We start from the raw sequence: 13062 nt of genomic DNA, 5'->3' as shown, positions 1-13062 counted from the left end.
TTGTTTCTGGGCACACACGGTGTCACGCCGGTTAATTTCAGTGAAATGCACAGTGTGTGAACAGTGTGTGAGGCTTGTTTGCCTCAATCCTCCCAAGCCACTCGGCGAACCTTGAACATCGAGCTACGTAACTAACTAATCAGTTAGTTATGTATGTATGAATCAGCCTCAAGCAAGGTAGACTGCTATTGTTCATCTGCATTTAAACCATCCACATAGCATTCAAGCGAATTCAGAGAGGCTGACGACAAGAAGGCGGGGTTACAGTGGTGCATGCTGCGCCTGGCGTGTGACGCGTTTATTCGGCTCGGAAAACCAGTACATGGGAAGACCAGAAATTGATGCTGAGCTCACCAAAGATTAGAATTGATCTTTGAATCCCTGCTTTTTTGCCTTCAAAGACGCTTGCATTTTGGGCATCGACAAGTCCAATGCCTGAAATGCAAGCTTGATTGCATCCGGGGAAATAACATGATTCATGTGTTAACCCTGAATAGACCCTAGACTCGGCTTTGAAACATGCTTGACTAACTAACTAGTTAGAGGTAGTTTTGTCAGTGAAGATATGTCCGGCAATGACTTCGAATATCAGCCTTAATATATCTTTGGGAAAGAAATTGACTGTAGGAGTATGTCGCAAAGACAGTGACTACAGGTAGACCAGTTGTGCGAGTTAATGACTGATGCAGTTATATTAGTCTCAAGACACTGGTAAAGAGGTGTGCTCAAGTCAACAGAATGTTGATTGCAGGAAAAAGCACCCGGGCTCATAACCTGTCAGTGAAGATTGGAGGACTCACTGTTATCCTTCACAGAAGTTTCTTCTGAATCGATCATTTTTGTTCTTCCATCTTAGGATCATTGACTTAATAACTTTTTGAGCTCGTGATGATTCAGAAGAAACTTCTGTGAAGGATAACAGTGAGTCCTCCAATCTTCACTGACAAGTTTTAGCCCTGAATGCCGGCGTGTCACGTGTAAGCCGGCTACAGCTGGTACTAGGGTTTAGTGGCAAGCAAATTGCACAGATAACACGGCTGAAGCTTGGTCATGGTCATGATGAAAGTTTATGTCATATCCAGACATCAAGCTAAGCTGAAAATGCCTGAGCTTTGGTAGATGGTTTTAGATCGTATGTATGTACATTTGGTGTAAATGGAGTCTCTAACAAGGGTGTCTTGAAACAAGGATATAAAGAGGAAGAAACAAGAGAGAAGAAAAAAAAGTAGTGACGTGAAGTGAAGAAAAAGAAGAAGTAGAAAAGAGGATAAGCAGAAAAAAGAAAAAAGAAAAAAAAACTCGTCATTTTATAATGTCACACCCTTGGTTGACAATATCCCGTTTCCACTTGAAGACGCTCAAACCTGAAAGCAGCCCGTCCAAAGCTTCTTCATGGCCCCTCCAAAGGCATATTTCTCCGAGACCATCTTGAGTTTGGCCTGGTTGAACGAGCCGTAGCCAGCCAGAACATCCTGCGTCTTGTAAGCGTAGTTCATGTACTCGAACGGCTGGAGCACGCCTCTAGCCTTGGCCGCATCCTGGAAGCGGGTAAAGGCATTCTGCACAATTGTCGCCGCCGCCTCGTTCTTGCTGCCGTCCTTCCACTGCAGGTTGACCTGGACGATCCAAAGCGGGCCGGCAGTGGCTGAGAGACCCAGCGGGTTTCCGCCGTTGCGCGCCGTCAGACTGAGCGTCTTGGTGGTCAGAGTGTGGAAGATGGTTGGCATGGCGGCTTGATCGAGCTGCGCGCGGGTCTCGTTGACAAACTGGCCAAACACCTTGTACATATCCAGCAGCACGTCGGCGCTCGTGGCCTTAACGGTAAAAGTGTTCCACTGCTGGTAGTAGCCCGGGTCGGGTGTGGTAGGCGCATTAATAGTGCTGATGTTGCCCGCTACTGTCTGGTTGAACAGGCCGGGAATGCTCTCAAACGGCGCAAAGATTGCTGGCCACTTGTTCTCTTCGACTGGCGCCGCATGGAAGACACTGGGTGTGATGACAGTGCCGATGCCTGGCGAGTCAGCTAGGGACAGGTACATGTGGGCGTCAGTGTCAGCCTTGAGCGCGGGCGGCATGGCCGCGAAGCTCTTGATGGTTTGCTCGATCAACGGGTCGCCGGCAATGTAGTTGCGGTTACTCCACAGGCCGGTGTTCTTGATTGTGCGCAGGCGGAAGCTCGTGACAATGCCAAAGTTTTGGCCACCACCGCCGCGCAGGGCCCAAAAGAGGTCCTGGTAGCTGTCTGCTGACGCAACCACCACCTGGCCTGAGGGCAGCACGACCTCAAACTCCTTGACGTTGTCGCAAGCAAAGCCGTACTTGCTGGAGAAGTACGAAATGCCACCGCCGAGGAGTAGGCCGGGGACACCGACGTCACCAATGCGGCCGCCAACGACAGCAAGACTAGCGGGGTTAAGGGCTTTGGAGACATCGATCTAGCGTACGCCGGGGCCGACAACAACAGTGGAACGGTCATGCGACAGCGTGACAGAAGCCATAGACTCCATGGAGATTACAACGCCGCCATTGCGGCTAGAAGCGCCGGCGTAGGGAGTGTGACCGCCACCCTTGACGGTAAACGGCGTGTTGTTTTTGATCAGCAGCTTGAGGATGTCTGCGACTTGGGCACTGGTGGACGGAGCGACGAAGCAGTCAGGCTTTTCACCAGCGGGGCCGGTCGACCAATAGTTGACAGACTTGGTGTAGGCATCTGACAAGGGAAGCTGAACGCCGTTGGGGACAATAGAAACTAGGGAGGTGCACTATATGGAGGGATGGAGGGTTAGCGGGACGCAGACTGAGAAACGGATTCCAAAGAAATAGACTTACACTATCAATGCCGCTGCTGCTGCTACTGCTGTTGACGGAGGTAGTTGTCAGAGGTTTACTGCTGGTGGCAGTATACTGAGGGTAGTTAAAGCGTGTTAGTAGGATGGAATAGTATTACGTGAGCAAGGCAAATTGGATGTAACTTACAGCTTCAGCTCCATTCAAGGTGCTTGTCACAGCGTGAGATCCGCTGGTGAGGATAAGGGCAGACCCCAGGATTGTGGAAAGACGAGTCATGGTGGGAAAGAAGAAGAGAGTGTATGACCTATTAGTGAGACGGTAGAGACCATGAGAAGAACAAGAGCTCTTCAATTGAGATGGAAGAGCAGGATAGTCAACAGTTCATATACCAAGTTCCTCTCCGCCCGATGGCTGTATGCCCCGCCATCTCATGGTTGCTTGGCTTGCATGGTGTATAGACAATGTGTATAGATTGTGTGTCTGCATATGATATGCCGACTAGCCATGGGGCTGAATTCTCTGGGTGTATGTGCTCTCATGTTTCAAGTGTAATGACCTTGCTGTCGCTGCAGACATGATGCAAAGTAAGATTATCCAAGGGCCCCAGGGTTCATCAAGGAATGACCCTGGCCCGGAAACTTTTTAGCCCACCATCACAACCCACCAACAAACAGGTTTTTGCTGATCTTATATGCAACTTAGCTGCACTCCCACGATCCGAGAAGCCCAGCTACGAGATTGCAGCTGGCACATGGATATATATACATTGTTCCTTTGTGACTGGGGAGAGAGGGGGAGAGGGAAACCTTGCAAGACACGGAAAAGAAGAAGCTTCTAGCGCTGGTGGGGAGTTTCAATGGGGGTTGAGGGTTGAGGCCTGATTCACGACAAGGAGCAGGAAATCACTAGATGCCGTGGACATCTGTCTTACACAAGCATCTGTACATACATGCTTGTTTACATCAGAGAACCGTACCCAAGTCCAGAGACCAAGCCAAGCAGGACAGTCGGAAGTCGGGGTTTGTGATACGACGCTAATTTGCTGCTTATTGCAGGCCAAGAAACGGGGCGCTCAGATCGATATTTGAGGCTGGTGGGTGGGTGATATTTAGAGCCGGTTCAGATGAGTCCTATGAACATGCAAGTTCAACAACGGTTACTGTAGCTGAGTTGGTGGGCTGCTCGGCGAATGTGGTCTCTGTTGATATGTCTACTAATGATTGTTGTTGTTGTTGGTTGGATCCTAGTCAAATCGAGTCACATTCTTTGCGGGGCCCTGTGCAGATTCATCACTATCACAATTGGTGTTGGGCTATTTAGCAGCCATCTTGTTCAATAGCCGGGTTTTTTGAAGTTGCCCAGAAACGCACATCAAAGCCCGGCTCATGTGCTCCATGTTCAAAATGTCTTGTGGTGGCATTGGTCTCTATAGACGCAGCGTGAGCGACACAGTTGATGTTGCCAGTTGAGAAAACACACGATATATGTTTCATTGTCAAAAACAGATCAGATCGTAGGGTGGTGTATATTCTAGTGTATAAGAAGGAAAAAGGCTGAGGTACACGTTTATTCAAGAAAAATGAGATCGGACATTGTATTCCCCAAGATAGCAAAACAACCGGCAGGGGTTGCGCGCCGACGGAACAGCAGGTCGCATTGCCGTTGAGCGACACACAGACAATCAAAGTGCCGAAAAAAACGAAATCGGCATCCGAATATCCGTCGCCTGCTACAATTTGGAGTTTGTCGGCAATTCGACCCAAGACTGATGATAACGACTCGGATGAAAAAAAAATATGGCTTCATCATCAAGGGGGCCCCAACAATAATCGACAGCAGACAGACTTCAGTACAACAGTAGAGAAAGAATAAGCCACATGGCCACCGTTCCAGGATTGGCGCATTTCTTCCTGGCTACTACTTTCTAAATGTGCATCCATGTCTGTGCTGCTTCATATTGCGGGTATACATTGTCGCTGTTTTTACCGAATGATCATGTCCTCGCGAGCAGGACCGGTACCAATGTAGCCGACAGGGGTCTCGCAGAACTCCTCAATGAAGTTGACATACTCCTGGGCCTTGGGGGGAAGGTCCTCCCACTTGGAAACCGAGGTGGTAGGTGACATCCAGCCCTCAAACTCCTTGTAAACCACCTCGACCTTCTCCAGGAGAGATTGCGAGGCAGGGAAGGAAGCCAGGTTCTCGCCAGTCCGGGGGTCCTTGTAGGCAACAGCGATCTATAGAGGGCAAAGTTGTTAGATAATTGGTCATGCAATTTGAGGTAAAAAATAACTTGGTGAGGAATCTAAGCGCTCTAAACTCACCTTGATAGTGGGGAATGTATCAAGAATGTCCAGCTTTGTCAAGTTAATGGAAGTGTAGTGGTTGATGTCGGCAGAGTACTTGACAACAACCAGATCCAGCCATCCACTAAAACCAAGGTTAGTACAAACGAACAAAGAGCAATGTCGGAGCAGTGAACCTCTTACCAGCGACGGGGACGGCCAGTTGACACGCCAACCTCGTGGCCAACCTTCTGCAGCTTCTCGCCATCAGCATCAAAGAGCTCGGTGGGCATGAAGCCCGAACCGACACGGGTGGTGTAAGACTTGACAACACCGATAATGTTGTCAACCTTGCGGGGGTTCAGGGCCAGCTGAAAATGGCATGTTAGTATGTGTTTTAACCCCCTTTGTTTTTCGAGTGGTAGAAATGAAAACTTACACCGGTGAAGATGCCACCCAGAGACGTGTTGGAAGAGGTGACATAGGGGTAGGTGCCAAAGTTGACGTCCAGCATCAGAGCCTGGGCACCCTCAACCAGCATCTTGACACCCTTCTTCTGGGCGTCAGTGACGAGAGGAATGGCATCCACAACAAAGGGCTGCAGATCCACACGGTAGTTCTTGAAGCGCTTCAGCTCGTCCTCGACGTCATACTTGAGCAGAACGCCGAAACGCTTTTGGAAGCCGGCGGCCATGGCACGCAGCTTGCGTTCAAAGACATCTTCCTCGAACATCTCAGACAGAGTGATTCCGTTGCGTGAAGACTGGGTGCTGTAGGTCGGGCCGATACCGCGCTTGGTGGTGCCAATGCTCAGGGAGCCCAGCTCCACCTCCTCCAGACCATCGACACAGATGTGGAGGTCGGTGATGATGTGGCAGCGGTCAGAGAGCAGGATGCGCTCACGAGGGTTCTTGAGACCCTTGACCTCCAGGTCAGCGAGCTCCCGGAAGAAGGTAGGAACGTGGACAACGGCGCCAGAGCCGACCAGGTTCATACAGGTGGGGTTGAGCAGCCCCGAGGGAAGCAGGTCTATGTGGAGCAGGCGGTTTAAAGAGGTTAGCAGAGGCTTAGGAAAAGGACATGGAGGAGGACGATAAATTGAAGCGCCATGGCCGTGGGTGCGAGCCCCCGCGCGAAGGCAGCTTTGGAAAGAGGGAGAGGGCGCGCTTGAGTGGGGCGGGGAATGGAGACTGGGGAATGGGGAATGGGCAGGAGAGTAAGGGAGTGGTTGGAGGTTGAGGGCGGGGTGTTGAGGTGCAGGACTACTTACGAAAATCATAGCTAACACCGTTGGCAACGACAGTGTGGCCGGCTGTTAAGTGGTTGTCAGTAAAACGGGTAATGCATATTCAGCACAGCGCATCGACAATCTGGCCTATGCGTGGCTGGTGCCGGTCTTCTAGCGTGCAGATAAAGTAGAGGGAAGTATGCGTACCGTTGTGGCCGCCCTGTGATGTATCAATTGAGTGTCAATAACGCCGTACAACAAGAACAATGGGCAGGCAGAGAGTGGAGAAGACGGGGGCCGGGAAATGGGGAAAGAGAAGGGGGGAAACAGAAGCAAAGGGGAGAGGGATCAGCCAGGGAGCGAGCGAGCGGGTGGGCGGGCCGGTAGATGGACAGGCATGAGTGAAGCCGCGATAAGCACTGCAACGCAGACTACGCTGGATCTCCGACATGGACAGCGGCGAATTGAATAAATCCGGCGGCGCCAGGCAGTCAGGAAGATAGGAGCAAGGTCAGGGCAGAGATAGGAAAGATGAAGCCTAGAATTGCGCGGGAAAGTTGCGGGAGCGAGATTGTGGACGAGTCTGAGATTGTGAGATTGTGAGATTGTGTGACCGAACACACACAAACGTAACGTACCTGAGCTCTGCAGCACAGCTGCACGTCAGTGCTAAGAATATCGACAAGCTTGCCCTTGCCCTCATCGCCAAACGACGACCCAAGCACAATAGTAGCCATTGTGAGAAAGTCGAAGCAAATCAAAAGAATCAAGTCGGTCTATTAGGTGTTGGTTGAGGTGACTCCGAAGGGGAGTAAGAGAAGAAGAAGAGGAACATTTCCCCAATAGCGCAAAAATGCGAAAAATTAGACCAAAGCAATTTTTTGGGGCTGCGCGCTGGTTGGTTGGCTGGCTGGGCTGGCTGGCTGGCTCAGCCGTGGATGAGCCGTGGAGGGGTAACTATATGCCCAGAAAGTGGGCAGTCTCGCCGATTGCGCCATTTGCAAGACGCCAACTGCGAGCCGTTATCTGGCGACTGTCCACGGCTATTTGGTGGCCTTTAATGTGGGGGGAGGGGCTCGCTCCAGTGCCCACCGAGCGTTTAACGCCGATTTGTTTCCGCGGCGTTTGGCAATCTGTGGATCTCTGCACCTCTGTCTCTGTATCTCCATAATATCAATCGCCAGATGCACGAACTAGTTATGGCGCATTTTGGTGTGCTTTAACTCGCATTCGGGAATGATTGATACTATCACTAACCATGTGGTCACATAGCTAGACACACGCGATGATCATATATTCTTGGAATGTCCAGTGCCTGTGTCTACACGCATGCTCTTATCCCACCTCCCGCCACTCTTCTTCCTTGGCCTACAATGCCATGCCACAGTTGTAGTTAAAGTTAACCAGTCTATGCCGCAGCTTTCTCCTCATAGCTGCGCACACGTGCATCCACATTTGTGTCTCCGTCACCACTCACTTGCTACCCTACTTGGCATTAGTCTTCGCTCTTCAGATACGCCATTTTGCCCCAGACTTCCGTCTTCATCTGGGTGGATAAACGCTAAGAAGCAGGGGTCCTGGGGCGCCGCCTGCAGGCTTCCTTGGATATCAACACGGTGACGCTTTTTCTCCCTGTGAGCGCATGCAGCAGATAGATGGACTGAGGGAGCACTTGGGGGGCTGTTGTTTACCTTATCGCCGCTACGCATATTTGTGCAAGTTTAAATGGATGTGTGTCTGTACATAGGTACCCCCACTTCCTGATTGCGATATAACCTTGAGTTTTTTTTTCCTTTTTCTTTTTCCTGGGGTTACTTGGCTCAAACTCGGGCTAATGGTTGTCAGAAGTTCCGTCTGTGAGCCCGTCGTGCTTAAGCGATGGAGGCTGCGGTGGAACTGGAGCGTGTGCAATGCCAGGGCTTGTATTAACTATCTGCGAGCGGTATAAATGCGGCCCATGTGCATACACACTGATGCGGCCCTGCTTATCATAGGGTTACCGTTACCGTGGTGGGGACGCCGCGATTTCGGGAGACTTGAGAACCCCTACGGTCTCGCTTAGTTGTTGTTCTCATGTAATGTAGGAAGTCCGTACATAAACCATACGTAACTTCGAGAAATTGTCATGATAGCTGGGTCAAAGAGGTACACGGGTTGCAGATTTTTCCCTATATTTTTTTAGGATTTGTCTCCAAGATTCTCGCTATTCTCCTTGGAGATTACATCTTTGCCTCGCTAGGAAACAACTTTATTTCTGCTCTCACGTCTGTTTGTTGTCGTTCGGATGGGGGTTGCTCTTAGCTTCTTGTTACCACAATTCAGAGCCCCGTGCCTTTTTTTCTCTTGTCCAGTTTGCGTATTTTTACCCCAATTTGTTCTGTGTTTGTAAACATCGTACCCGTCCAAGCACGAATTATGCGTATCGGGCTTTTAAGGCTTGACGCAGTGTTTGCCGGTACGTCATGTAAGTCTGGTGCAAGGGTGTTGACTTGTATCGAAATCCATGCCCCGTCCGTCTATCGTTATCTCTCATGCTGGCACCCACCTAGCGGCCCACCCCCCTCCAATTAGTGAGTGGCCCAGTCCGCTCGTCCGCAAATGCGCGGTCCATGACAGGCCAGTTGAGCTGGCCATTTTTGATATCTGTCACCGCGAAGATCCTCATGATAAGATAGCCTGCTATGGGCTTTGTGCGAGGTGTTAAATTTCAATGCGTGGCTCGACGGCCAATAGATAATATCCGATTGCCAAAATGGTGGCGATATGTGCAATGTTCAGCGGTCGTGGTCCCTGAACCTAAATAGGTCGGTGTTGGTAACAGGTAGTAAGCAGGGTTCCTTTCTGGGCCTGGACGGACGGACACAAACTGTGGTGGCAGCTGGAGAGGTGCCAATGAGGATAGGAACAAGGTGACATGTATGTATGTACAATGTATGTAGCTAGTTAGTTATAGACTGGTTAACTATTGTCAATATGCGGTTATGTAGTATTTGGCTTTTGGTTGTAACCAACTACCACCTGTACCTGCACATCTTGGGGTCACCGAAGAACTGAAGGTGTTCTAGAAGCCTCCAACCTTCCTGCTCGATTAGATTACGGCAGATCAAAGGCCTGCAAAGGCCTGTAGATGCCGGCTATCGATCGATCTTACTAGCCCTGTTCCCCTGTTCCCTTGTTTCCCCGTCCTCCCTTCCAACTGCCAACTGCCAACTGCCCACTGCCACTTTCACCTGACATCTTGTATTTGTAGGATATTTTAAAGGCGGGCTGCCCGTAGACAGCCATGGATGCTCCATGTAAATTGTAGAAAACAAACTGAAGCATTGGCCAAGAAGACCACGTCTGTGCTGCTATTTTTCGATGCTGTTAATGCCCTTTGGTGGTAGAAGCCTACATACGCCATACTGCACCACAATTAGCTTTTCATACAAGCTCACCTGTTATATTTGTACAGACAGTTGTGTGGGACGTTCAGGAGTGCCATAATGTTTGTGTTAACGCGTAGCCAAGTAAATCTGGCATCAGGAAGACACCTTGTGGGCTCGCGGCTAGCAAGCACAACCCACAATTCACAACCCACAGTCCGCATCCTGTACACGGGGGTGAGTTGAAGCACGACGGGGTTGGACAAGGTGGTCCGTGGAGCTGTCCTATTTCCCGCCGGAAAGGCCAAAAGACCAAAAGGCCTGCAAGACGGGGCTTCATGAATTGGCCTGAGGTCGCATAAAAGGTCACCAGCGTCCTTGCCTTGGTGGTGGGATTCCTCCGTTCATTCTATCTGATTAATTCCGCTCATCTTCTCGCGCTTCACTTCATACCTACCCTCTCTTTGTTTCCCCCATCTCATTGTTTACTCCAACCTTTGTCTTGCAGCGCTCTCTCATTGTTTATCATTCGCCCCTGTGCTCCTTCTTGGCCTTTGCAGCACCTCCTCGCTCTTTGCCCTCTCCCCTCTTCCATCGCTTTCGCCTTCACAATGCCCGCTTATCTCTCACTACGAAGTGCTTCCAAGCTCCTGCTTGCGGCATCCCTTCTTACGCCAGCTGCTGCCGCGGGATCGACCGCAGAGCCTACAGAGGGTGCTGTTGCCTCCGAGAGCGACGTGTGCAGCAAGATTGGTGGTATTGTCATCTCAGAAGGCGGCAACGCTGCTGATGCCATGGTGGCTACTGTCATTTGCATTGGCACAGTAGCCATGTACCATAGTGGCATTGGCGGTGGTGGCTTCATGCTGATTCGCTCAAGCAATGGCACCTACGAGTCTATAGATTTCCGGGAGACCGCTCCCGCTGGAGCTCACCAAGACATGTTCAACAACAATGTCCAGCTTAGTGTATTTGGTGGTCTTTCAATGTAAGTTACATGAACCAGGCCATGGACAAAATTTGCCTAGTACATAAGACTAACCCTGCTTCTCATAGTGCTGTCCCTGGCGAACTCCGTGGTCTGGAGTACCTCTACAAGAACTACGGATCTGGCGCTAAAACATGGGCTGAGCTGCTGGCCCCCTCTATCGACCTGGCTCGCAATGGTTTTAGTGTAACAAGAGATCTAATGCGTTATATCAAGAACTCAGAGAACCCCGAGTTCCTGATCGACGATCCGTGCTGGGCCGTTGATTTTGTCCCCAATGGCAAGAGGATCGACGTTGGTGACATTATGACTCGCAAGCGTTTTGCCGACACCCTGGAGGTCATTGCCAATGAAGGCGTTGATGCTTTCTACCATGGCCAAATTGCCGAGGCAACTATCCGCGCTGTGCAGGCCGATAATGGCATCATGACTATGCAGGATCTGGACGAGTACCGTCTTCAATTTGGCGAGCCTTCTGAGGTTGAGTACAGAGGCTACAAGACCGTTACTACCCATGCGCCTTCGGGTGGTGTTGTCACTCTGAACGCCCTAAAGGTCCTTGATGGCTACAGTGGCTTCAACGACCTCACCCAGTTGAACCAGAGCACTCACATATTGGATGAAGCTCTGCGCTTTGCCTATGGTATGCGTACTAAACTAGGTGACCCCAAGTTTGTCGATAATATGACTGATTACACCTCTGCCATGATTTCAGATGAGACCATCAACAAGATTCGCTCTAGGATCCACCTCAACGAAACTTTTGACGGACCTTACTATAACCCTGAAGGCTTGGAATCGCTCCCTACTCCTGGTACTGCTCATATTTCGACTGCTGACAAGAGCGGTCTTGCAATTGGTCTGACTACCACCATCAACCTAATCTTTGGCTCCCGTCTGTGTGTCCCTGAAACTGGTGTTATCATGAACAACGACATGAACGACTTCTCCATTCCTATCTCTAGTAACGAGTGGGGCTTTATTCCCAGCGAAACAAACTTCATTCGTCCCGGAAAGCGTCCCCAGTCCTCTACCTCGCCTATCATCATGGAAAAGGACGGTCGTTTGGACTTGGTTATTGGTGCCGCTGGAGGCAGTCGTATTATTTCTACTATAGTCCAGAGCATTGTCGACATCATTGACCGCAACATGACCTGCAAGGAAGCCCTTGCTTCCCCCCGTCTTCACGACCAGGTGGTCCCGGAAACCATGTACTACGAGACAAACTACGACAACGGCACCATCGACTACTTGCGCAGCCTGGGCCACAATGTCACGATGGTCCCGAATATCTTGACATCTGCACAGGCTCTGCGCATGCTGCCTAACGGCACATTCGACGCCTCTGGTGAGCCCCGCCAGGCGGATTCCGGCGGTGCTGTGGTTTACTCCAACAAGACCATTGGTTCTGTCTCCGCCTCTGCCTCTGCCTCCTCTGCCTCTACCTCTTCCACTGGTACTGCAGTCAGCAGTGCCCTGTCTCTCAAGCACGTCACCGGTGTCTGGGCCTGGTATATGGCCCTGGGAGCCTTCGGCCTTCTCCTCTAAGCTGGACTTTGAGCTTAAGATAGATACCCTTTGTTGTATATTTTTTTACTGCTTGTTGGCCCGTACTGAGCGGCCTCATTTTTCTCCTGTTGTCACTGTTTTCCTTTCTTGCTTGCCATGGCATAGTTATTTGATTTAATTAGAGTCATTTTATACCTTGAATTTCTGCTTCCTTTTTGTATAAATAGTACGTCCGAGTTCACAGCACGCCGTTTGTTTATTCTCATGGTTGATTGAGTAAGGTTTGTTAAAGTGGAGAACAAATGACGTGCTCGTCGCACAGGCTCGGCGCTTGGGGTTGAAGTTGGCAGATGCGGTGCACATCAACCATGCAAGGAACCCGATGATTTTTTTTTGCCAGACTACCGCTGAGTTGAGTTGAAAGTCTTTATTAGCCTGTCTACTCGCGAGGGATTCTCGACATACGACAGGGGACTATTTCTAGTACCAGGAAAAATACGTAACAGAAGCAAAAACCAAAATCTAAAACCATGCGTACAGAAAATCCCCACTGCACGAAGTATAATGACGGAGGGTCCCCCGACCGCCCAGCGCAATGGCTGTCCTTCGCTTGTAAGGCCCCAAACAAGACCCCAAGCCTCGGCCTTTACCCTGTAGAAGACCAAACCCAAAAGAAAGATAGAACATGACAAAGGAGAAGTAACAAAGGAAAGACAGGAAGTAGAGAGAGAAAGGGAGAACGAGCAAACAGAAGAGAGTGGCAGCGCGCGCGCTAAGCCGAGAGGCCCGGGGTAGCCCCCGCACTGGGAGGTGGAGGGGCGGGCGGTGGTAGGCTCGACGCGGAGCGAGCGGGAGGGTCGGCGGCCTGTGGGTGCGCCTCAGTTCTCGCACGGCGGT

General features: G+C 50.6%; 3 protein-coding genes across 3 annotated transcripts; 1 reads left to right on the top strand and 2 right to left on the bottom strand.

Moving 5' to 3' along the window:
- Positions 1 to 1358: 1358 nt before the first annotated feature.
- On the bottom strand, positions 1359 to 3066 carry BROUX77_008081 (uncharacterized protein; the record flags this gene model as incomplete). The annotated part of the gene is made up of 4 exons (XM_073753246.1): positions 1359 to 2435; positions 2517 to 2762; positions 2830 to 2904; positions 2977 to 3066. The coding sequence occupies 4 exons, from the start codon at positions 3064 to 3066 to the stop codon at positions 1359 to 1361; spliced, it is 1488 nt and encodes a 495-aa protein (XP_073602374.1).
- Positions 3067 to 4772: 1706 nt separating this feature from the next.
- On the bottom strand, positions 4773 to 7040 carry BROUX77_008080 (uncharacterized protein; the record flags this gene model as incomplete). The annotated part of the gene is made up of 7 exons (XM_073753245.1): positions 4773 to 5027; positions 5115 to 5220; positions 5280 to 5446; positions 5515 to 6104; positions 6346 to 6387; positions 6511 to 6523; positions 6942 to 7040. 7 exons carry the CDS (start codon positions 7038 to 7040, stop codon positions 4773 to 4775), a joined length of 1272 nt encoding a protein of 423 aa, XP_073602373.1.
- A 3239-nt stretch (positions 7041 to 10279) lies between these two features.
- On the top strand, positions 10280 to 12204 carry BROUX77_008079 (uncharacterized protein; the record flags this gene model as incomplete). The annotated part of the gene is made up of 2 exons (XM_073753244.1): positions 10280 to 10656; positions 10725 to 12204. 2 exons carry the CDS (start codon positions 10280 to 10282, stop codon positions 12202 to 12204), a joined length of 1857 nt encoding a protein of 618 aa, XP_073602372.1.
- Positions 12205 to 13062: the final 858 nt, after the last annotated feature.

Source organism: Berkeleyomyces rouxiae, assembly GCF_048999995.1.
Source record: "Berkeleyomyces rouxiae strain 22BRR77 chromosome Unknown BrBRR77_ptg000012l, whole genome shotgun sequence".
In the NCBI taxonomy this organism is placed as follows: Eukaryota; Fungi; Ascomycota; class Sordariomycetes; order Microascales; family Ceratocystidaceae; genus Berkeleyomyces; species Berkeleyomyces rouxiae.
Note: the sequence above shows the minus strand (reverse complement) of the source record. Positions and strands in the feature narration are given on the sequence as shown.